This window comes from Piliocolobus tephrosceles, chromosome 14, assembly GCF_002776525.5.
Source record: "Piliocolobus tephrosceles isolate RC106 chromosome 14, ASM277652v3, whole genome shotgun sequence".
Lineage (NCBI taxonomy): Eukaryota > Metazoa > Chordata > Mammalia > Primates > Cercopithecidae > Piliocolobus > Piliocolobus tephrosceles.
This window is the reverse complement of record NC_045447.1, coordinates 47697486-47723046: the sequence shown is the minus strand read 5'-3', so window position 1 is coordinate 47723046 and position 25561 is coordinate 47697486. Positions and strand designations below refer to the sequence as shown.

Here is a 25561-nt window from a genome sequence, read left to right as displayed (position 1 = left end):
ACTGTGGTACACCTAAGTAGTACTTTTTTCAACTCTACCTATGAAAGATTTTAAGGTTTTTTTTTTTTTTTTCCCTGAGGGAAATTTGCATTTTATTGGAGGGAAACTCAGTTGTATTTTTTTTTTTCCCCTGGTTTTCCCACTAATGAGTCCTGTGACCCTAGGCAGTCAGTTGCTTTTCAGGGCCTCTCTGTCTTCCTCGGGGGAATGCTATATGATTGCTAAGGTTCTTTACCAAAAACTCAACATTCTCTGTCTCATTACCTCCTTAGCACCTAAGGTTAAGGTGTCCCTAGGGAATGGTGACAGGTTGGTGCCATGCCTTAGTGCCATGCCATGTATGCACAAAAGGCGCCACACCAAGGCACCTGCAAGTGTCCTCAATTGAGCCAGAGGTCAGTTGGTAGCAAGACTGTGGTTGGGGAAGAACCCCAGCTCTTCACTCCTCCCACCCGTTTACTGGGAGCATGACTTATTTATTAAATGTCTTACCCTAATTCTGCCTGCCTTTGCCTAATATTTGTTATTTTTTAGTGACCTACTTTAAAAATCTGGTGTTCAGACCGTCCACGCCTACCCCTACTCTTGCATGCATAGAGTATACCTGTGCCAATCATGACCCTGTACAAGTCACCCAGCTAGTATTTCAGGATGGGTTAGCTTTGAAAGACACTGTTTCTCTACCAAATAATTATCTTGACTTTCAGAATGTGAACTACATGCAGTCAAGGGTTTCAGATACAGTAGCTCTGTTTTTATTCCTTTTGTATAAGAACTGTTCATCTGTCTTGATTCGGTGGCCAAGTGTTCAGCCATCCTCAGCATTCAAGCGTCCCGGAGGGAGAAGTTCTGAATAATTGCTCCCACCTTGTACCTTAAAAGATACTATTTCCCATTCCCTCCTTCCTTTTTTTTTTTTTTCTTTTTTCTTCTTGCCACCATGCAGTATCATCTCATTCTATAGAACAAAGAAAGCAGCAACCCCAAATGGTGTGATATATGCTAACTCTTCCCTCTTTCGAAAAAGAAAAACACTGTATATATCTAGATACTCCACCACCTCCAAAAAAATCCACATTAACTGTCTTCGTTTGTTCATTCTTATCCTTTATTGTTGAATGAAGATCAGATAAAACAGAAAAGAGCCAAGAACAAAGCAGCAGGAGGAGAGAGTGGGAGATAAGAAAGGAATTGAAACAGTGGGACCTGTGCTTTATGTGGATGTGGGACATAGGGAGGGCTTCCTGGCCAATGGTGGGGTTCCTAGATGAAACCCCAGATGTTGGGGTTATTTTTGGAGCCTGAAGGATCAGTGATAATACTCAAGGGTTAGGGATGGGATAAGTGTCTGGCCAGGGAAAGGCAGGCATAGGAGGCGTGATGCCTGGATTCTTCTCTGGATCTAGACCCATTACCCAGCCAAAGATCTTTCTTCTCACACCTCTTTGAAACATGATTGTTTTTGGCTTTCTCTTGGAGTTACTAAACCAGGAGATTTGAGACGAGTGATAGTATGGGTGGAACCTTAAAGTGGCTCCAAATTCCAGAGTCCTCTAGGCTTGTATGGAGGGCCTGTGTTCCAAACAAAGTTAGTCTTTGGTTGCCCAAATGGAGCTGCTGTTACTTTCTACTGACCTGTGGCTCAGCACAAAGTGGCAGGAGACAGGTGACAGTGCCTGGCTCAGACCTGATTGCAAGGGGGCCCCCTGGAAAGAAGTAAAGGCAACTGCAGCATTCGAAACTGAGTCTCTTGTGCGAGGATTGCCATGACTTTCCCAGCTTTAGGGGCTGGCGGGTGACCTGCAACAGCGGCATCGTCAGAGCAGGGTGGCTGCATGTAGTGAGGTGGGGTAGGGTGGCAGAAAGAGCCAGGGTTTGAAACCTAGCTCTGCCTCTTACTTGGTGTATGCTGTTAGGCAAGGTTTTTCATCCCTCTGAGCTGCAGTATGCTCATCTGTAAAATGGGAATAATGATATGATTTATGGAGATGTTGCCAGGTAGAGAAGACAGTGTAAAGCACTTGGCATGTGCTGGTATAACTAACTGGTTCTTCTCTTCCCTTCCGCAGATAGAATTTGCTTCCTTAATATAGTGAAACTAGACAGTTATCTAGCTTCCAAGGATAAAGGGAGGCAGATGGTACACTTTAAAACAAGCCATTTTCTCCAAGAGCCAACATATTAGTCACTATATCCATCGTAAAATACCAGCTGACTTTGTAGGGTGGTGGGAGTAGCAGGAATCATGTGAGGCTTCTTGTGTTATGGCCCAGACATTTGTAGCTACAGGGAAGTAAGTTGAAACATTTGGTCCCCACTGCATAATGGCAAATATGGGTACAAATAAACAACTGCCAAAAATTTTGGCAGACTTGGGACCTCTGGCTCCTTTAGGACTCGACACAAGATAGGATGATTCAGACACTTAAGGCCATTTAAAGAGGTGATTGACCCATCTTGCTCAGTCCCGTGTGCGTTTCCCACAGCTTCCCCTGCCTGCAGAGACTCTGGCTTCTGTGGAGATAGTCTTCTGTTTTTCCAGGCAGGAAAATAGCAGTTTTATTGTTGCCGTTGCTACTGTTTGAGGATGGAAAAGGTAAGTCTGGGGAGTATAGCATGGGTGACAAATGAAAGGTAGAGTAGCACTGTTGCCTTTTTAAATATATTCAGAATTTCAACCAGTGGAATTACTAGTTTCATTTTCTGAGCCCACAGACTTGTAGACTTCTCCTTCTGCAGACAGGCTAGCAGGTTTCTTGTTTACAGGGCTTTCCCCCCTCCTGATTGGCTGCTCGTTGAGTGAGAATTAGTCACAAATCTCTTGAATTTGTGTGGCACTTTATCTTACATGCACTCTCACCTCAAAAACTAAAGCCACCATCTTCCCTCCCAAAACAGTCCTAATAGCCGTCAATCCTCCATGCCTGGAGTTCAGCCTTATTTCTTCTCCGCATAGGTTTTCTCCCATTCACCCAGCAGCCATTTTCTCTAAATTTTGCCTCTTCAGCTTTTAATCCATCCACCCCTTTTTTCCATTTCAGTTTCTGCCATGCACTTGCTCGCCTGCTTACCTGTCACCGCTGGTAGAATAGGGCCCACAGGTGTGTTTGGTTTTGCCATCATGCCACAGACCCACACAGTTGAGAAAAAACTAGTTGCCAACTTTTATAAGTCAAGAGTTCATATAAAAATCTAGATTACCAGTCTGACTTGGAAAATTAGATGATCTCTCAACACTGGGCAAGCATTCCTTCATACCCTCTCGGCTGGAGCCAGGTGGCCTCTGCCCCCTTAGATGGGCACACATCACCCAGGCTCTTTAGTCCCTGTGCAGCCTGCCTCACGTGCACAGGTCTCTTCCTGAGCCCTGGAGGCATTTTGATTGTGACTCCTGTTTTAGAATGTGCCCTCCCTTTTTCGGTATCTTCTGTGCTGCCTCTCTGCTTCTTGAATTAAGTGTTAAGTGCCTCACCTGGTAACACTCCATAGTGCCAACCAATGATTCTCAAGCTGAACGTGTGTTGGAATCACCTAGACGCTTGAACAGGTTCAATGGGTGGGGAGGGGATACTCGGGAATCTATATTTTTAACAAGAAAGATTCCTGGATAATTCTAATGCAGATGGCCTAAGGTACATACTTTTATAAACACAGTTACAGTGTATTCCAGTAGCCTTTGCTGCCCATTCTTTAGTTTCAGTTCCAGAATGCCCAGAGAAGGAAGTTGATTGAGCCAGATTGGGTCAGACACCTTTCCTCTCTCCCACCAAATGGCAGCTGCTGCATACAGCTTGTGAGACTAGGTGGGAGAAGCAGTTCCCAGGAAAGAGGTGCTGGGCAAACAGCCTGGCTGTCTCCTCTTCAGTGTCTTGCGCCCATTACCGTTACCTGTGGCATGTCCTCTCACCTCCTGCACTAGCAATCCAGGAAGACACAGCCTGCTTCTCAATCAACTGCTTCTCCCCAGAACTACCTACTACCTACCAGACTTTGGCCATCAAAGGACATGCGCAAATGTCTATTTCTTTTAAATTTTTAGCTATTTTTTTAAAAGTTGAGTGTGTACATAGTTAAAAATGCAAACAATACTAAAAGAAACATAGTAAAAACTAAGCTTTCCTCCCAGTACTGATTTCTAGGTCCCAGGCCTCTTAAAAGAAGCCCAGTCCCTTTTGTGTCCTGTGAAGATAGGGGCCTGTCTATAGAGACAAAGCACACTTCCAACCTTTTATCCCCTCAGCCCTTTCCTTTATCCATGGTGGGTTTTTTTTTTTTTTTTTTCATTTTACAGTTATATATTATTTTATAACAGTCATTTCATAAACATGTTGAATATTTAAATATTTACTTATAAAAACCCTGGGATTAAACAGGGAAATGTTAGCTATTCTAATGTATCCTAAAATTAAGAATGTTGAGGAATCGATTGATACAAGAATTTTTTGCCCAAGAGGTAGGACCAGAAAGCAAGCCTTCTGACTCCCGCCCCAGTGTGTTTTGCTCTAAGATGGATAGTTAAATGATTTGAAATAGCCATTTTTCCATATGGTGAAAAGAATGGCATCTTCCCTTGTTTATAAAAAGATACACGAGAACTTCTGCCCAGAGCTGGGGTAGAAGGTCCCCCTCCAAACCCATCTGGGAAGTTGGGGCCTTTATGCCATCATAGTGTACTTTAAAGCAACTGTCAGGCCTCTGAGCCAAAGCTAAGCCATCATATCCCGTTACCTGCACATACACATCTGGATGTGCGCTGACTCTCTTTTCGGACTCAGCCCCCCTGCACCCAGGTGAAATAAACAGCCTTGTTGCCCACACAAAGCCTGTTTGGTGGTCTCTTCACACGGACATGAATGGCACCAGCAGTCCCCAACCTTTTGGCACCAGGAACCGGTTTCATAGAAGACAAGTTTTCCATGGATTGTGGGTAGGGGATGGTTTCGGGATGAAACTGTTCTGTTCCACCTCACCTCAGATTGTTGGGCATTAGTTAGATTCGCATGCGCAGTTCACAATAGGGTTTGCGCTCCGATGAGAATCTAGTGATCTGATGGGAGGTGAGCTCAGGCCTTAATGCTACATCACCTGCCCGCTGCTCACCTCCTACTATATGGCCTGGCTCCTAACAGGTCACGGACTGATACTGATCTGCCGCCTGGGACTTGGGGACCCTTGCTTTAAACATTCCCCGATGTCAATGCACCATTGCCACCATCTGCAAAAATGAGTTGGGAAGACTTCTAACTATGACATTCAAGTATATTCAAAATGCTGCAGAGATTGTTACAACAGGAAATTCACAGGACAGTACCAGAAAACAACTGCTCTTAACTCCCCACTTCCAAAGTTCAAGTTTTATACAATTGCATAATGTCACCTGCTATGGGCTTGTAACCTCTTGCCATGCAGGACATGAGACCACCTTAGAGGTCTGTTCATATATTCAAGATTGACCATGAGATGTGTCCTTCATTTCACTTTTTCCTGCCAGTGGAAGAATGTTGGAAAGTTGTAGAAATAAGACAAAAGAAGTTTGGGTTTTTATGCTGTCTTGAGAGGTGAAGGCTAGCTTTCACAGTAACTTTACACAAGCCCATTTTACTTGCTAAGAATATCATTCTTGTATTCATTTACCTTCCACTATCCTCCTACTTCAAAAAGATAATAAATGATTTCTTTAAGTGAACGTGTACTGAAATTGTTGAAAAAGGTAAATGCTTGTCAGTATAAATGAGGTCCAGCTTCAAAAGAAGAGTTTAAATGTTCTCTTTTCTTTTCAGGAATACGTGGCCATCAGTCATCATGAGCAACCCATTTGCACACCTTGCTGAGCCGCTGGATCCTGTACAACCAGGAAAGAAATTCTTCAATTTGAATAAATTGGAGGATCCAAGATATGGTAGGTACATGGCTATGGTAGCAATTGGAATCTCATTTGCACAATGATTAGGCTATGTAATTAATTATACTTCAGGAGAGTTTGAAGAGGGAATAGTAGAGAATGGTTGAATGCTCTTGGGTTAAGTGCACAAGCACACACATGCCTTTCCTACATTAGTCAAATTTAAGTAGGTAATAATGATTACATACATTTAACATTTATATAACACTTTATAGAGTATACATTTGTATCATATCGTTTAATCTGAATAACAACCCTTTGGGGTCATGTTTATAAAATATAAGAGGTCCTGAGGAAGCTAAGGCCCAAGAATCAATGACACATGTTCAGATCACAAGTATGTGGGTTGTAGACAAGCAGGACAAGAACACAGTCTTTTTTCTTCCAAATTCCGTCCTTTTTCTGCCTTTGCACTGTCTTTTCCAGATAACATTTCCAGATAGTATTGCTTAGCAATTTTCACATATCAAAATGGAACTTTTATAAGTAAACAAAACCATTTTTCTCATGAATTAATATTGTTTTATTGTAGGAACTCCAGTTACTACTGGCTGTGCTGCATAGGGTTTAGGGTTTTGTTTCCTTTGAAAGATGTATGTGCATATACTTTGGTCTTAAATACAGCAATTGTAAAGGGGTTATTTTCTCATTTCTTGAGCATTAGTTTTCATAAGAACTATTACTCTGTGTATATGTACATGTATAAATATACATTACTTGTTAACATTTAACATAGGCTGGGTGTGGTGGCTTATGCCTGTAATCCCTGCACTTCAGGAGGCCAAAGCAGGCAATCCCTTGAGTCCAGGAGCTCAAGACTAACCTGGGCAACATAGTGAAACCCTGTCTCCATAAAAAATACAAAAACATTTAGCTGGGTGTGGTGGTGCTTACCTATAGTCCCAGGTATTTAGGAGGCTGAGGTGGGAGAATCACTTGAGCCAGGGAGTTTGAGGCTGCAGTGAACTGTGATCACACCACTACACTCCAGTCTGGGTGATAGAGTGAGACCCTGTCTCAAAAACAAACAAAATACGTAATACAATAAAAATCTAGACTGATGGTGAGATGGGATGACTTAAGGGAAACTTTCTGTTGTTGGAATCCAAGATAAGACAACCATGTAATACCAAAGAATAATGTTTTATTTTGGCCTTGTCTGTGGTGTCTTCTACCACTGAATATCTCTTTTTTTTTTTTGAAACAGAGTCTCTCTCTGTCACCAGGCTGGAGTGCAGTGGCGTGGATCTCGGCTCACTGCAACCTCTGCCTCCTGGGTTCAAGCAATTCTCTTGCCTCAGCCTTCCCAGTAGCCGGGACTACAGGCACACGCCACTATGCCCAGCTAAGTTTTGTACTTTCAGTAGAGATGGAGTTTCACCATGTTGGCCAGGATGGTCTTGATCTCTTGACCCCGTGATCTGCCCACCTCAGCCTCCCACAGTGCTGGGATTACAGGCATGAGCCACCATGCCCAGCCCTGAATATCTCTTCAACCCATTAAATATCCATGTATTTTAAACTGTTGGTCACTTTACCCTCTGTACTTGTGGAAGAATAGTCTGATGCCTCGTATCAACTTTATATAGAGATTGGCCTTAAAGAGCGCTCTTAAGTTGTCTCACAGGTTTTGTTTATTTTGTCATGCCTTCTCCTTAACTCTTAGGGCGCTTACCATTTTCCATCAGAGTTCTTCTGGAAGCAGCCATTCGGAATTGTGATGAGTTTTTGGTGAAGAAGCACGATATTGAAAATATTCTACACTGGAATGTCATGCAGCATGAGAACATAGAAGTGCCATTTAAGCCTGCTCGTGTCATCCTGCAGGACTTTACGTGAGCCTAATGTCACTTCACTCTCCTCTTCTCTGCCTCGCTCGTTAGCCTTTCAAAAAAGTTTTCTTTTAAACAAACGAAAACACTGTGCAATGACTTATATAATTTATTACCCATATACCCATATCCAGACACTTTTGAAAGCTAAGGGGGGGGTCATTGCCCCCAGCAGCAAGAGGAAACCAGGATTGTCTCAGACAAACTCAGACACCCCACCTTTTCTAATGGCAAGGGTCATTATCCTTGCTCTTAAAGATCCTAGTCCTGAGTATTCTAGAGAAAGGTCAAAGAAATAGCATGGAGGGCCGGGCGTGGTAGCTCACACCTGTAATCCCAGCGCTTTGGGAGGCTGAGGTGGGCGGATCACAAGGTCAGGAGATCGAGACCATCCTGCCTGACACAGTGAAACCCCATCTCTACCAAAAATACAAAAAAATTAGCCGGGCGTGGTGGCGGGCGCCTGTAGTCCCAGCCACTCAGGAGGCTGAGGCAGGAGAATGGTGTGAACCCAGGAGGTGGAGCTTGCAGTGAGCCGAGATCGCGCCACTGCACTCCAGCCTGGGTGACAGAGCGAGACTCCGTCTCAGAAAAAAAAAAAGAAAGAAAGAAATAGCATGGAATAGAGCCATCTTGGAATCTTTTCTCTCCCGCATTGTATTGCCCAGGAAACCAGGTGTCAGACACTTGTACTTGAAACACTGATGTGCTGTCTGCCAAGGGGAGATGTTGTAGCTCACATCACAAATCTTGACCATAACTGGTAAGCTTGAGTTCTCATCCTGCTATTTTTAGGTATCCTTGCTCCCCATTGCAGCATCTTTATTGAGATACTATATTTCCATTTTTAAGTGATGTTGTTTTATTGCTTCTAGAGACCCAATTTCATTTTTCTAGAGGAAGAGCACCAAAGCGTTATACTTTTAAGCGAAAAAGAGAGAGATTCATTTAACATGAATTTGATTCACAGCCAACTTTTCTGAATTATATCCATTCCTTGAAATCTGGTCGAAGTTGAAGGTGTGATCTGAATGTCTTCTCCAGGTCTTTGTCTAGCCACCATGTGAATGGGAAGCACTCATAGCAGTAAGAGTTCCAGAGTTGTTAAATGCCAGCTTTCCCATCGTTGCTCTATTTAGACCATAGCTGTTATTACATTTAATACAGTGATAACATTGTACATAGAGAGACCACCCAGTCATGGTACTTACTATCTATGTGATTTCTGCATGAGGAAATATGCTTAGAAACTTTCACTTTTCTAAGTCTCACCCATTGTTAGCTCCTCTGATGAGGGAAGGCCTTGTCAATATTATCAATGGAGGCAAAAGGTGAAAAATCCAGTTACACACATTTAAGGCTTATTTTCTGCATTATTCTCTTTCTTCTCTTAGGGGTGTGCCCGCTGTGGTTGACTTTGCTGCAATGCGTGATGCTGTGAAAAAGTTAGGAGGAGATCCAGAGAAAATAAACCCTGTCTGTCCTGCTGATCTTGTAATAGATCATTCCATCCAGGTTGATTTCAACAGAAGGTGAGCGATTAAAACGAATACCTGAGTGTTCTGCTTTGTGCAAAGTCTTTGAATACGAATCTTTTTAAAATGTGTATATGTAGTTAAAGAAGAAAATCTTTAAAAGATATCTTCTGAAAAACTTAAACTTCATATGGATTTTGCAGTAAAGATGTTTTAGGGGGAAGAGTGGGTGGATTTTTTTTTAATCTTTTTTTATTTGTTTTTACTTCTTGGGTGGGAGCAGCCTGCATTTGAATCTGGCTTGAAGTCGGGGTGAAAACACACCCACATGAAGTTCTTCCTTGAGAGCTTGTCAACACAAGTATATGTCAATGCAAGTATATGTTTGAGCTTTTTCATCCACTGGAACCTTATTCCTTTTTTGATCCCAAGTAACTGTTGCATATCTAGCAATCTCTGCCTCTCCACGTGGGTTTCCATAATGCCTATCCCTTTCTTTCTCTGTGTTTCTTCTTTTGTTTGGGATATCCTCTTCTCTTTTCCTGCCAAATCTTACCTGTCCTTTAAGGCCAGCTTATATCTTATTCTGTTAAGAATCCTTTACTTTCCAGCCTACGAAGCTCCCTGTTCTTCAGTTTGCCAGATGATTTAGTGTCCTGAGTGGGCCTATAGTCCTTGAAGGGAAATTGTCACTTGAGTTGCCTTGGTAAATAGACTCTCAGCTCCCTGAATGCAAGAGCTGAGCAGATAAATAGGCATTTAATATCCTAAACTGAGTGACCTTGAAATTATTCTTCAATTTAGTGAAAATCTTAGTAAGCTTGAATATAGACACCTAATGGTCTATAACACCTTTAGGTGGGGAAAAACTAAACAACTCTGAGGATAGGTTTTTGTTTTTTTAAATCTATCCCCACATCCTTGGCATCCAAAGGTGTGCATATTAAAATGTCTTCATTGGCCACGTGCAGTGGCTCATGCCTGTAATCCCAGCACTTTGGAAGGCTGAGGCAGGAGGATCGCTTGAGCCTAGGAGTTTGATACCAGCCTGGGCAACTTAGGAAGACCACATCTCTACAAATAACTTTTTAAAAATTAGCCACGTGTGGTGGTGTGTGCCTGTGTGGTCCCAGCTACTTAGGAGGCTGAGGCAGGAGGATCACCTGAGCCCAGGAGGTTAGGCCGTGCATACCAGTTGGGTGACAGAGCAAGACCTTGTCTTAAAAAAAAAAAAAAAAAACTTAATAAAGAAAATGTTTTACAAAGAAGAGAACTGAACATGTGAATATGTAGTGAACTAGCAACTTAGGCCTGGCCTCTTAACAAACTTTAAAAGTGAATACTTCTTAATCAAAATATATGTACCATTTGTAATCCTAGCCCATTGAAGAGATGACTAAGTTTTGTGAGATTAGGAGCCAAGTAGTAATGGTCAATTTTCCTGACTCAGTTTATTTTAATGAGCTTTAATCCCTAAATCTCACTCTCTAAAAGCCTTTGCTTTAAGTTGGACATGTTGGGAGTGAGTCTTTGGGTTAAAATGGCATCAGGATGTTAAACGTTGTTATACAGCCCCAGTCTTTTGTAAGATATACAAACAGGCTTAGAAAATAGAATCTAAGAGAAGCACTTAGTGATTTGATAGGGCCTATAAAAGTACCTGATGGCCGGACACGGTGACTCACGCCTGTAATCCCATCACTTTGGGAGGCCAAGGCGGGTGGATCACGAGGTTAGATCAAGACCATCCTGGCGAACACGGTGAAACCCCATCTCTACTGAAAATACAAAAAAATTAGCCAGGTATGGTGGTGGGCACCTGTAGTCCCAGCTACTTGGGAGGCTGAGGCAGGAGAATGGCATGAACCCGGGAGGTGGAGCTTGCAGTGAGCAGAGATAGCGTGACTGCACTCCAGCCTGGGCAACAGAGCAAGACTCCGTCTCAAAAAACAAAGAGTACCTGATGAAGTTAAACTTGAAAAAAAAAAAACAACAATCTAGTCATCTTTGCCCTTTGGATCAAAATGGTAATCGACAGATGGGATTGAAGTCAGAAGAAACTCTACCATTTGTCCTTTTCTCCAAAAGGCAGAATTTATACCAGCCAAAACCATGAAGATTTCAATGTAGAGATAGGTGTAAAAAAATCAGCTATTGCTGTATAACCCCAGAATCTCAGCAGCAGGCAACAATCAGAATTTATTTCTTACACGTCTTCTAGTTTTCTGGGAGGTCAGCTGACCTAGGTGAGCACAGTTGGGCAGCTCTGCTTTGCGCTGCAGTAGCCAGGTTGGCAGCTTACACTGAACCATACATCTGCGGGGCAGCCGGGACAACTCTGTTCCATGTGTGTTTCTTTTGGGGTCCAGGCTAAAGGAGAAAGCCGCTGTCTTGTGACCACAGAGACTCAAGTGGGCAAGTAGAAACACACAATATCTCTAAGGCGTAACTAAGGACCAGCACAGCATCACTTCTGTTCACGGTGCCACTGATCAAAGCAAATCACAGGGTTGAGCCCAAAGCTGGGATGGGGAAATATAGTTCACCCATCTTCAGTGGAAGTAACTGCAAGATAACACAGCAAGGGTTTTGATACAGGGAGGGCAATCAGGTATTTTTAAGAGGCTATTATCTTAACCTAGAAGTATGACTACCTAAAGTTGTCAAAACAACCATCAGTGGGAAAAGAAATAACTTTTCCATATACAGGGCTAGAAACTGATTAGTGGAGGGAGCAGTTCTTATGAACGTTTAAAAGTTTTAGAAGGAAATCTATGTGTATCAGATGTCTTGATGAGACTAAATTTAGAAGCAACAAATGAAACAAAAAAGGAAAACAGCTATAGATTTAGTTACTTCAAAGTTAAGAGAAAATAACTTGAAAAATATGGCAAACTGTTAATATACTTAATAAATGGAGTATCTGTAATCCATTTAGGAAAATAATACATCCCTGAAGATAAATGGTCAAAGGGAAGTGGACATTTCATAATAAAAGGAAAGGCAGATGGTAGTAAACAGTATATAAAGGCTTTTCAATCTCACAAGTAATAAAAAAGTAAATATTTGAGATGTCATTTTCTTACCGATATAGTTGACATTAGAAAATAAACATTAATTATGAAGGTGTTATAAGGGAGACAGTTTTATACACTGCTGATAGCACTATAAATTAGAAATGAGGATTAAAGCAATGTATGTTAAGACCTTAGAAATTTCTGTATCCTTTGTCCTGGAATTTCTACTTCCAAGCATACCTTTTATATCATTTATTTATCTATTTTTTGAGACAGGGTCTCACTCTGTTCCCTAGACCAGGGTGACGTGATCACAGTTCAGTGCAGCCTTGCCTCCTGGGCTTAAGCAATCCTCACACTTCAGCCTTCTGAGTAGCTGTGATCACAGGCATGTGCCACTACATCTAGCTAATCTGAATAGCTGACTTCAGAGAAAACTTAATGGCCAATAATGTTTATTAAAGTATTATTTATAAATGAAGCCTAGAAACATTCTAAATGTCCAACAAAAAATGGCTTATTAAATTATGGTATACCCCTGAAGTGAATCATTAGGTAACCTTTAGAGTTTTATGAAGTCTTTAATAACACTTGGAACATGATCACATTGTAGCTGAATGAGCCAGATGCTACATTGCATATGTAGAGTGACATAAGCTACATGGAAAATGATGCAGGAATTAAAAGATTGGAAAGGGTGCCAAGTTGCAAAGCAGTTATCTCCGGCATTGTAACTGTCTTCATTTTCCTAATAAGAAGCTATTATTTTTATAATTAAGTCATTTAAGAATATGAAATCACTCAAAGGGAAACAAAAACACCTTTATTTGCTTCTCTGGGGATGTAACTGAGTTCCAGGCAGCCTCAAAATAAATTTAGAAAATGGTCTTTCTCCAGTTAATATTGCTAACATCCAAACCAGATAAATTCAGGATAAAGAGAAATCTACTTTGTCCCCTGAATTGATTGATGGTTCTTGGAACAGACCATGTACTCACCAGCTCTTCCCTTTCCTTTGGACTCTGAACCTCTCCTAAGGCAATATGTCTTCCCCCACCTTCCTTTTTTTCTAATGAGTTCACGTGAACTCATTTAATGTTTTGGTTTCAAATGGAAGAGTTTAAAATATATGCGTAAAATGTTATCCTGTTTGAGATAGGAAAAAGACCCACTTCAGAAGTTATGAAAGTAGCCATAAATTCATGCCTAATTTCATCTTTCTTGGAGACTTTCGTTAATGTTGATGAGTTTACCTTCATTTCACTCGCCTAGAAGGTGAAAGTACAGGTAGAGACAGAATTGTAATACAGTTTTCATGTCTAAACTCTATTGACTCAAAATTCAAAGAGCTCATTACTGTTAATACATCTTAAACTTGGGTCATCACCAAGTTCACTGTAATTTTTTTTTTTTTTAGACCTTGACTCTAATCAACTGTGGTTTCAATTTTTTGTAGACCTTTTTCATTTACATCATGTACTGAAAACAAAAACAGCAAAATCCAAGGGTGAGCTTTGACCTAGATTGATAGCCAAATCTAGCAAACCCACATATATATATAAAATTAGAGCGAATACTGGCCGGGCATGGTGGCTCACACCTGTAATCCCAGCACTTTGGGAGGCTGAGGCAGGCAGATCACGAAGTCAGATCAAGACCATTCTGTCCAACATGGTAAAACCATGTCTCTACTAAAATAACAAAAAATTAGCCGGGCATGGTGGCGTGTGCCTGTAGTCCCAGCTCCTCAGGAGGCTGAGGCAGGGGAATCGCTTGAATCCAGGAGGTGGAGGTTGCAGTGAACCGAGATTGTGCCACTGCACTTCAGCCTGGTGACAGAGTGAGATTCCATCTCAAAAAAAAAAAAAAAAAAAAAAACATTTCTTTTAGAAGTGTTTTTATTGGTGGTATTTTGTTTTTATTTCTTGAGTTTTTTTTTGCAGTTTAACCTCATGATCTCTCTCCTCATTTTTGTAAGGAATTAAATGTGATGTCTCAACTCTGTGAAACTGTGTGCTGTGGGCTAATTTCCAGCTCTGTTTCTAGAAATGAGAGAAAAACTGGGTACAGTGTGATAGAGTGGTAAATATCTCAGTTAAATGTTTATAAGCCCTTTGCCTAGTTTGAATAATACTAATTAGCTTCACACCCTCTTTAGAAGTTGAAGTTTTAACACATTATTGTGATGTTTTACAAAGTTACCTCACCTTTTTTTTTTTTTTGTTCCTTCAACAAGAATTTCATAACAGTGGCCGGGCGCGGTGGCTCACGCCTGTAATCCCAGCACTTTGGGAAGCCGACGCTGGCGGATCACGAGGTCAGGAGATTGAGACCATCCTGGCTAACATGGTGAAGCTCCGCGTCTCTACTAAAAATACAACAATTAGCCGGCGTGGTACCGGGCGCCTGTAGTCCAGCTACTTGGGAGGCTGAGGCTAGGGAATGGTGTGAACCCAGGAGGCGGAGCTTGCAGTGAGCCGAGATTGCGCCACTGCACTCCAGTCTGGGCGACACACCAAGACTTAGTCTCAAAAAAAAGAATTTCATAACAGTTTCTGACCAGATTTCATTAATGTGAAAACTATCTCCATGTTAATACTGTCTGTGAATTTCTGGAGCTCCATTAAATGTAATTCTCAGAAACTGAACTACATTCAATTCTGAATTCAAATTAAGTAACTAAGAAATTTCCTCTTTAGTCTGTGAGGCCATTCACGTTTAGAGACCTTATTAAAAGCTCACTAGATTAGACTAATTTAGGAAAGTTCTGAGTGGTAGAAAATTCTGAATGCTAGGTCTATTTATTCATTCCAGTAACTAGAACTAGGCTAATTGAGCCAAGCTCCATATAATAGATGTTTTGTTTTCCTGAGTAAATAGGGTTTTACCTGGAATTACTGTATCATGAAACCGTCTAAGCATTTCTGGCTTCTGCACGTCCTATGAACATGCTACTTCCATCAAACTGATACCCCCAGCATTTTCTGCGGTAAATGTTCTCGCATCAGTCATCAGTCATGCTTCTGCTGTGAGAAGCTCTGTCATCCTCCTGGTGCTGGAGGGTAGAAGATCAGGGACAATGACTAGCAGTCCATAAGTGCTCACAGTATAGCAAAAGAGATGGGGAGGAGAGGCAGTTTCCACATGTGGTTATGATCTCATCTGTAGTGCTAGAAATCAATGTCAGAGATGCTTTCCTTTTTTTAAAAAAATCAAATCCATTTAGCAGATCTATTACGTGCCAGTATTTATTCCAGAAACAGGTTATAGTTTAGAAGGGGAGAGAAATTAGTGAACACACAGCTTTCATGCAGTTGGTAAGTGTAGTCACCACAGAGAAGGGGCAAATCATCCTGATCTGGGGAGTCTGCAGGGTTTTCAAGGAGTGTCACCTGATCTGGATCCTGAAGCCTGTTTACCAAGGAGAGAAGAGCTGGAAAAGACCTTCCACTCAGCACAAATAGAGCAAAGGCATGAGGAAGGTGGGGGTGGGAAGAGCATGCTGACTACAGTGCGGCTGAAGCTGAGAGCTTGGACTGGAGGCTAGGAGAGAGCTGATAAAGGATGGCTGAGGTCAGGTTGAAGGACTTGGGTTTTTAAGACAAGGAATTTTTACTTTATTAGAAAATGGGAAGCCATTGGTAGATTCAAACTGGTTTGTGATGATTTATATTTTAGAAATGATTCAGGTGACCGTACCAAAGGTAGATTGCATGGCCTCACAGGGCAGCTCGTTGGGAGGCTATTTCTGGAATAAATACCTTGATAGCTATAGGTACTAAGTGGTGTGAAAAGAGCTCATTAGATATGGACAGCCAGGGAAGAGGAACAGATGTAGGAAAGAAAGCCCAGCATCAGGGTTTGACCCGTTGAGTTTGTGGTGCCTGAAGTATTCTTGATGCGCATGCCCAAAACACACTGGAAACATAGATCTGGATGTAGAGACAGGTGGGAACTGGAGGGACGCAGCACTCAGCATTCTATTGAGAAGGTCGAGATGAGGGCCTTGAGGAGTAGCTGTGTCTCGTCCAGAGGGTCCACCGAGTCTGCTGATGCTGGTGTCAGTGCAGGTGTCCTGCCTTGTTCTGCTATCCTGCGGTCCCTCCTTTCTCTCCTTCTTTTGCTCTTCTCGAACATGTACACACATTCACAGACACTCATTCACTCAGGCAGGGGTCTGCAGACTTTTTCTAGAAAGGGCCAATAGCAAATACTTTAGGCTTTGCTGGCCACATGCTGTCTCTGTCACATATTCTTCCCCCGCAGCACCCCAGCCTTTAAAAATGTAAAAATCATCCTTCATTTGAGGGCCACGCATATATGGGCATTGGGCCACATTTGGCCCATGGGCTAGTTTGTAGACCCCTGTAAGGCAGTCTCTGGAAATGATCCTATTAAAGCAACCAACACTTGTCTTGGAGAATACTGATATCAAGAGAAAAAAAAGTCAGTGTGGTAGCCAACTATGTTTTCTTTTTCTTTTTTCTTTTTTTTTTTTGAGACAGAGTCTCGCTCTTTCGCCCAGGCTGGAGTGCAGTGGCGTGATCTCAGCTCACTGCATCCTCCGCCTCCCGAGTTCAAGTGATTCTCCTGCCTCAGCCTCCTGAGTAACTGAGATTGCAGACGCACGCCACCACGCCTGGCTAATTTTTCTATTTTTAGTAGAGACGTAGTTTCACCATGTTGGCCAACCTGGTCTTGAACTCCTTACCTCGTGATCTGCCCACCTCAGCCTCCCAAAGTGCTAGGATTACAGGCATGAGCCACTGTGCCCGGCTCCAGATGTGTTTTCTATGAGGTAAATAACACGTGCTTCCAGTCCTTTTTTTCCCCAAGGAGTGCCTGACCATCTTGCTCAGGCTGACTTACCGTCATCCTTCAGACTACATTGATACCATGTCCTTCTGGAAAGCATTCCAGTCCCCTCAACCCCCACCCCTGGCTGAGTTCATGGCCCATTCCAAGTGCTCCCATGGCATCCTGTGCTTCCCATACCAGGCAGTGATGATTACATTCTTTTGCAGTTGCCCTCTCACCAAACTCAGTGCAACAGTGGGCAGTGAGCACGCAGCTTTCGCACCATCGCATTTTCAGCATATAGCACATGGCAGGCTCTGGGAGGGTGGATGATCAGAGTGGGTGAGAAGCAGAGTATCATGGTCAAAGCAGAAAGCCCCAGGGCAAGTCAGACCTCGGCTCAGATAACAGTACTGTGTTATCATCTAACTTTGGACAACTTTAACCTTTCTGTGCCTCAGCTGCTGCTTCCAGACACTGAGGAAGACAGTAGTATTTACGTGAGGGGTTGTGATGGTGAGTTCACATGTGTAAAGCTCTGAGCACCCATAACGTAATGTTGCCTTTTAGCTCTTGCTGTTACTGTGGTGGTGTTACTACCACTGCCACAGTCTCTGTAACTATGACAGGAAGGCTGTGTGGTATAGGGATTAAAGGATTGTGTCAACTCGGGAGTCAGACGGCTGGGTTTCAATCCCAGTTCCACCATTTACTAGTTTCTGTGGTCCTGAGCAAGTTTCTTAACCTCTCCGTGTCTCAGTTTCCCCACTTGAAAAATGTGGCTATTAGTTGCACCTGACTCAAAGGGATATTATGGAGACTGAATGAGAAAATTAACATAAAGCATTTAGAATAGTTGCTGGCTCCTAGTAGTGTCAATAAGTGTTAACTACTGGGTACTAGAAAGTAGTTATCCAGTACTTCATTAATTAATGAAGTCTGACTTTGGTCTTAGCTGTGAATTTTACTAGCCTTTCCTGTGTTCACTCAATCCTATGATACATACTTTACAGGCACATTTTGTGTGCTGAATCTGCGATCTTGTGACTATGACTTATTCTACCTTGACTCAAAACAATGCAGTTTGATTTTTAAAAGCCTAGAAAATCATCTTGGTGCCCTATGTTGTCCTGATGGACTGAATGACCTTGAGTAAATCTTAGTGTATAATCTGTGGTTCATAGACGTTATCAGGTGACACCATCTTCCTCATAAACCGTGGTCCTACACACAGGAGATTGTGATTCTATAAGGTACTGATCCTGTCAGCATTGCTAGTTTTCTGTCTCCCAACATAGAGATGAAAATGCCAACCCAGACACAGCCCAGGTCAGAGAGGTGTTATAATGAGGTCATGAATGAGGAGTATAGAAACAAGAGTTCTTTAAATGTCCAAGCTGCTGTTGTCATATAATGTCTTGAGTCTGTTCCTAAAAGTCAGACTGTGATTAGATTAGTTTTAACTTGAATTCAGTTCCATGTTTTCTGCCTACCATATTTAAAGGCCTTGTAGGACTCACTTGAACCAAACAATAATTACTCTTTTTACTTTCACTAGTTACCTCTCCTATTCCACACTGTAAGTAGTCACGAGTGAAATTATCACTCAGCAAGCAAGGAGATGCAATTCCATTTTGTTTCTTCACCACCAATAAATTTGACCATGAACATGTTAAGCCTCAAATTGTATACATTTAATTTTTCTCTCTGACAGGGCAGACAGTTTACAGAAGAATCAAGACCTGGAATTTGAAAGAAATAGAGAGCGATTTGAATTTTTAAAGGTATGGGCAGGGTCTGGTTCCATCGTTTGGTTTTCTTTGTATGTGGGGTACGAGGGAGAGATGCCAAGAAGATGGGCTGAGTACGAGTACTTCACGTGTTCTTAGTGTTCTTTCCATTTGTCAATCCCAGTGGGGTTCCCAGGCTTTTCACAACATGAGGATTATTCCCCCTGGCTCAGGAATCATCCACCAGGTGAATTTGGAATATTTGGCAAGAGTGGTATTTGATCAGGATGGATATTATTACCCAGACAGCCTCGTGGGCACAGACTCGCACACTACCATGATTGATGGCTTGGGCATTCTTGGTTGGGGTGAGTGTTCTTCCAGGTTTCTATTCCATATATGCTGTTTTGGGGCATGCACTTTAATTCACTTTGATTCTATTACATCTCAGTAACATGAATTTCCATGACCACAAGTTTCCGAGAGGTATTTTTGTCAGTTTTGTCACTGGTGTTTTTCCAGTGCCAAGAGAATCACTTTGCACCTAGCAGGCACTCAGTAATTATACTTGGAAGAATGAACAGGAGCAAGGGGTTAGGGACATTTAGCATACATGAAAATCACCTGGGATGTTAACAACAGAGACTCCCAAAGCTTACTCTTCTTTGCATGTGGCACCGAGGGGATTTTGATACAGGTGTTTGGGGGACCATGCTTTGAGAAACACTTGTTTAAAAATTCTGTAAAGGAAAATAGAGAAAAAACAGCTGTTCTTTATAGAAACATAACTCTGTACCAATTAAACATTGTAACTGGGTTTATTACCTGTTAATGTCACTCAATTTATACCTGAGAGATAGAGTAAGGAGTGATGAAAGCATTTTTCCGGTCATGCCGTTCATTGCAGGTGTTGGTGGTATTGAAGCAGAAGCTGTCATGCTGGGTCAGCCCATCAGTATGGTGCTTCCTCAGGTGATTGGCTATAGGCTGATGGGGAAGCCCCACCCTCTGGTAACATCCACTGACATCGTGCTCACCATTACCAAGGTAACAATATGCAACCTCTTCTGTGTTCTTGGAAAGTCGCAATTATAGCTTTCCAAATGGAGGGAATAAATAATGGAATCTTTTTTGGTTTCCAAGTGCTCTAGCAATGCTAGGAAACCAGGTTGATGATTTTAAAAGGAGATGAGGTAAGGGAAGTGTTCTTTGTTAAGTTTAGATAATTATGTTTATTTTCTTCTAGTATTGCTGCATTGATCTTTTTCTTAAAGGAAAATTTTTAAACTGTGAAATAGTTCAATGATACAGAAATTAAGATGGCATTCATATGCCCACCACCTAGATTTAACAGATGATACCATTTTGTCATAGTTGCTTCAAAGCTCTCTTTTTAAAGAAATATGTAATATCTGTGGCTAAAGCCACATTCCCCATTTCTAGAAATAATCACTATCCGGAGGTTGTAAGAATCATTCCCGTGTTTGTGTTTATGCTTTCACTACATGTTTTCCACATGGTTCTTCCTTTTATGCAAATAGCAAGGTAGTTCCATAAATAGAGTTTTACTTTTTAAATTCTCTTCTCTGTATTATAAGTTACATTATTGTAACATATGTCACCAAGCTGGAAAGTATTAGGCTTTTTCTGTAGCTGTTAGAGGAGATCATCTTTTTCTGTGATTTATTTGTTTTGTAAAAAGAAGGCCATTTCATTTTGGAAGACGCTTGGAAAAGCAATGGTTTTTAATGATCACAAACATAATTTTTTCTGCTTTTATAGTTTGAAGGCTGGGGTCTTTTGCACGGACACACTATTGTTAAAGTGCAAAACACATTTCCGTTTGATTTAATTTTTGTGAAATTTGGAATTGGATTTATTTGAATGCCATAGCTTATCACAAATGTCTGTGCACTGTTCTTCAGACGTGGAATACTACAGGACTTCCTCACAAAATTTGGCAGAATCCCATATAACCAAAAGAGCCCATCTATGTGCTTGTGGCTAGAAACTGGCTTTATGCGGAGCTAAGTCAGTCACTGTGGCCTCACTCCTGGCTGGTGCCTTGTGTGGAAAAGATATGGGGATCTTTTGGTTACATTTGACTTATACTTGTAGCATGAATTTTGTTCATTATGCCTTTGAAAATTTATTTTCTTAACTAGTGCAAGTAGATATTTAGGTTGAAAGAATTTAATATGTAACACTTCCAGATGCTTCCAATGATCTCATTAGAGAGGGAAAGAGAATGTTTCTCATTTTGAAATATTTTTCTTAATATCATTTGTATTTTGGGCACACTTTGTCTTTTTATAAATAAGAACTATTTGACATCATCTTAGATTTATAGGAGAGTTAGTATAAAGAGTACAGAGAATTCCTGTTATCTTTCTCCCAGCTTCCCATAATGTTAACATCTTAAATAACCATGGCACGTTTATCAAAACTAAGAAGTTAACATTGGTGTGGTACTCTTAACTACAGGCCTTACCAGTTTTTTCAGTAATGTCCCTTTTCTGCTCCAGAATTCAATCCAGGATACCATGTTGCATTTAGTTGGCATTGCTTTTTAAGTTTTGAAAGTGATCACAAATGTGTTGGGCTAATGTATTATTTGGGTTTACTGACAAGACTAGTTTATAAGAAGTGCAAGATGGTAGTTCTGCATTTTGAATGTGGGCTGTCAGATCTCCAACTTTTCTGTTGTTTCTGCTGCTTAGCACCTCCGCCAGGTTGGGGTGGTGGGCAGATTTGTCGAGTTCTTCGGGCCAGGAGTAGCCCAGTTGTCCATTGCTGACCGAGCTACAATTGCTAACATGTGTCCAGAGTACGGAGCAACTGCTGCCTTTTTCCCAGTTGACGAAGTTAGTATCACATACCTGGTACAAACAGGTAAGTGAAGGGCCCTGAAAGCACAGGGCTCTTTGTAAAAGTTCAATGAAACACTGAGAATCTGAGCACTGCCTTCTGCCTCTGCCCAACAGAAGGCACTGGATTACAGTTACACAATTTTTTTTTTTCTCCATGGAGTCAAAATGGGTTTTTGGGATTTAAGGAGTTAATATGAGATAGAGATGGTATGGCCAATAGAAAGAGCTCAGAGATTACAGAAGCCCGGATATTTATACTGGTCCTCTACTACTAGCTTTTTTGACGTTAAACAAGTGATCTTAGTAATGGTTACTGCTGTCTGTTGGGTACTTGCTGTGTACCAGGTACCTGGTATGTATTTGCTGTCAACCTCTTTACAAATCTGTAGGGTAGGTTGATTGACTAGTTAATTAACATTAGAGAAAACTGAGGATCAGAGAAGTGTTCATACCCAAGGCATTATAATAAATAGCAGAGTCAGAAGCCAGCCCTGCAACTGCCTGGCTCCAAACAGGAACAGCACTCTGCAACACCCCTCTCAGGGATGTCCAAAAAATGAAATGAGGCCAGGCACGGTAGCTCACTACTGTAATTCCACCACTTTCAGAGGCCAAGACAGGCAGATCACCTGAGGTAAGGAGTTCGAGACCAGCCTGGCCAACATGGTGAAACTCCCGGGAGGCGGAGGTTGTGGTGAGCTGATCTCGCACCACTGCACTCCAGCCTAGTCAACAGAGAAAGACTGTCTAAAAAAAAAAAAAAAAAGAAAAGAAAAGAAATGAGAGGCTGCATATGAAGGCATTTTAAATCATTGACAGATCTTTAACTCCGTATTTTTAGAAATTTGACTTTTAACTTTGAGAAAGCTATAAAATGTGTTTCTCAATTTAAAAACATTAACTCTTCATTCAGTCATTCATTTAGCAAATTACCAACATCTGGTCTAGTTCCCAAAGCTATGGCAGTGAACAAGATTATAAAATAAAGTCCCTGCCATCAGGTAGCTTACTTTCTAGTGACGAGGGAGGACAGTGAACAAGTGAACAAATGTGTAAGTGTGATATAATGAAAAAGAAAGGGGAGGTGGCTGAAGTACCCCAGAGGTGCTTGTGCAGATGTCTGGATGAAGTGAAGGGATAGCCACGGGAAGGGTTTCATGAGAATCTCACAGACTCAAATAAATCTTAGTCTTCTCCCATAGCCTGAGGAAATTCCTCTAGAAATAGCAAAGATTGTGATGAAAAAGTTTATTTAAAAAAAGTTTTTATTAAATATAAGCATATTGAAATTGATTAATACATCTTTTTTCCCCCAAAGGATTTTAAGTGAAAAAGATAAAGAACTAAAAGAACAGAATAAATAATTGAGGGAATCAACCTAAAGAAGAGAAGGGATAGTGTGCTGGATAGAGGGGCAAAAGCTTTGAGATGGATCTAGAGGGAAGGTTAACTGGTTAGTTCCCGTGGTGCTGCAGGTGGCCATTATACTTCTTGGTGATCCAGTGCCAAATTTGTAACATCTATTAAATTGAAACAAACATATTGGTTCAGAAGAGTGTAGCCCTTTCTCACAATAAACCGTGAGAGACATTTCTCCTGTTCATATTCATGAAGAGTATGGCATGGGGTGTAGTAAACAGCGGGCTCAACAACAGGTCAGGATACAAATACATTAGTGAAGCTCATACAGCTGTCTTTTATGAGGTCTGTGCTGAGAGCTAATGACGTTTACAATTCAGTTAAAACAAGCAGACAAACAAAAAATTCTGATCAGTGGTAGGCCAAAGGATCAAACCTTCTGTTTCTAACCATCAGAGAAATTGTGGACGGCATGTCCGTAGGTCATACTTCATGAGTCTTATCTCCTACACTGGAATCTTGATAAGAGTTAAATAGCAAAGGGCTCAAGGTCATATTCCTGGTGATGCAGCATCCTGAGTTAAGACTTTGAACTTCTGGGTCAAGCTCAGGTTTGGATTTTGGTTCTGCCGTTTACTGGCTGTGTTACATGAGAAAGTTACTTAGTCTTCTTGAGCCACCATTTCCTCATCTATAAATGGGAATAATAATTGTATCATAAGACTGTGATAAAGGATTAGAGATTGAGGTAATACATTTAAAAGGTTTAGGGCACAGTGCCCAGAAAGTGCTCAGTAGCCATTGGTTTCGGGTGGGGTTGGGATGGGTTTTAATTTTAACAGTAAAATCATGTGGAATGCTGAGTCTTTGTGGCCAGTTGAAGGCAAATGCATAGGCATGCTTTCACAATTAGCTCAGGCGCAAGATTCTATTAATTAAAGGCTATACCCAAAAAGAGGGGGTTATCTGTAGATAGAACCAGAATCTTTTTCAGAAAACAGTCACTTTGATAGGAACAGCACATTCATCAATGGCCCCTAATAAAAAGCAGCATCAGGGGGAGAGTTAAACCATTAGCGTGGAAGCCGAAAAATCGGCAGAGCCATTGGTGTGTGTGTAAGTGCAGCGTATGTTGCGTACTTACATAATTGCTGATGGAAGTATCAGTTTATAAACTTCAACCAGGAAATACTAACCTATGTTATTTGTTATTCCTTAAAATGCCTTTTAGGTCGTGATGAAGAAAAAGTACAGTACATTAAAAAATATCTTCAGGCTGTAGGAATGTTTCGAGATTTCAATGACCCTTCTCAAGACCCAGACTTCACCCAGGTGCCTTCTACTGCGCATGTATTTCCTCTTCTGCAAGCCTGTGATTTTAGTTGTGTTTTTTCTTGGGGGAATGCACTGGTAGGAAATTAGTCACTGCCAAGGCATTACAAAAGAACGGACTGTTAAAAGGTTGAAAAACCAAAAGGATAAGGAAATTGTAAACATAACAGAATAATATAATTTCTTACATTCCTACTGGCTTAATCATTGTAAGTTAAGTGTCCCCCCCCGCTCCCCCGCTTTGAACTACTGATTCATGCCTCTTAATGTGGAAGACCACTGAAAGACTGCTAAAGGAATAAAAATGATACAATGGATTTTGGGGACTCAGGGGAAAGGGTGGGAGGGAGGTGAAGGATAAAAGATTACACATGGGGTACGATGTATACTGCTCAGGTGATGGATACACCAAAATCTCAGAAATCACCACTAAAGAACTTATTCATGTAACCAAACACCACCTGTTCCTCAAAAATCTATTGAAATATAAAGAAAACAAAAAAGACTTCACTAGTGGAACAAGAGCTGTTTAAAGGCTAAACCATCATTATTGTAGACCTAGAAAGAAGTGAAGGTACAAACATGTCAGTAAACTGAATCCACATTTTTCTAGACCACAAGGTAAAGTAGACCTGCGACCCTTGTTTGGTTTCTTATTACACTGAGGAAAGGAAATATTCAATTAGACTAAGGCCCATTTCCTGGCGTTGATAACTTAATGGCTGCATCCCTCCCAAATCACCTTAGAAGTGTAATGGTTTATGTATGATTTCAATAGATAACCCACCTTCAACCTAACTTAGCCATACAAAGCACGATGAGCTGCCTCCAAGGATGGGTGAGTGGAGGACACTGGGCCTCTGCAGCACCCACCCTGTTCTTTCTGAGAAATGCCAAGGCTGCCTGCCTGTCTCCTGCTACTTAAGTGCCCATCATGATCTTGTGAAATTAATCGCTTAAGGCCGGGCGCGGTGGCTTAAGCCTGTAATCCCAGCACTTTGGGAGGCCGAGATGGGTGGATCACGAGGTCAGGAGATCGAGACCATCCTGGCTAACATGGTGAAACCCCGTCTCTACTAAAAATAGAAAAAAAAACTAGCCGGGCGTGGTGGCGGGCGCCTGTAGTCCCAGCTATTCCGGAGGCTGAGGCAGGAGAATGGCGTAAACCTGGGAGGCGGAGCTTGCAGTGAGCTGAGATCCGGCCACCCCACTCCAGCCCGGGCGACAGAGCAAGACTCCATCTCAAA

At 41.6% G+C, this 25561-nt stretch overlaps 1 protein-coding gene across 2 annotated transcripts in view; it reads left to right on the top strand.

Moving 5' to 3' along the window:
- ACO1 (aconitase 1) overlaps window positions 1–25561 on the top strand; it is a 78710-nt gene that overhangs the window by 22258 nt on the left and 30891 nt on the right. The window contains exons 2-9 of one of the 2 annotated variants that reach the window (XM_023203910.3): window positions 5781–5899; window positions 7569–7737; window positions 9129–9266; window positions 18738–18807; window positions 18938–19121; window positions 19661–19800; window positions 21474–21645; window positions 24214–24314. In XM_023203910.3, coding sequence (XP_023059678.2) covers window positions 5803–5899; window positions 7569–7737; window positions 9129–9266; window positions 18738–18807; window positions 18938–19121; window positions 19661–19800; window positions 21474–21645; window positions 24214–24314 — 1071 coding nt within the window. In that variant the 5' untranslated portion in view covers window positions 5781–5802. Of the gene's footprint in view, window positions 1–5780; window positions 5900–7568; window positions 7738–8405; window positions 8498–9128; window positions 9267–18737; window positions 18808–18937; window positions 19122–19660; window positions 19801–21473; window positions 21646–24213; window positions 24315–25561 lie in introns of those variants that run through there. The other variant, XM_023203911.2, reaches the window with a different exon arrangement.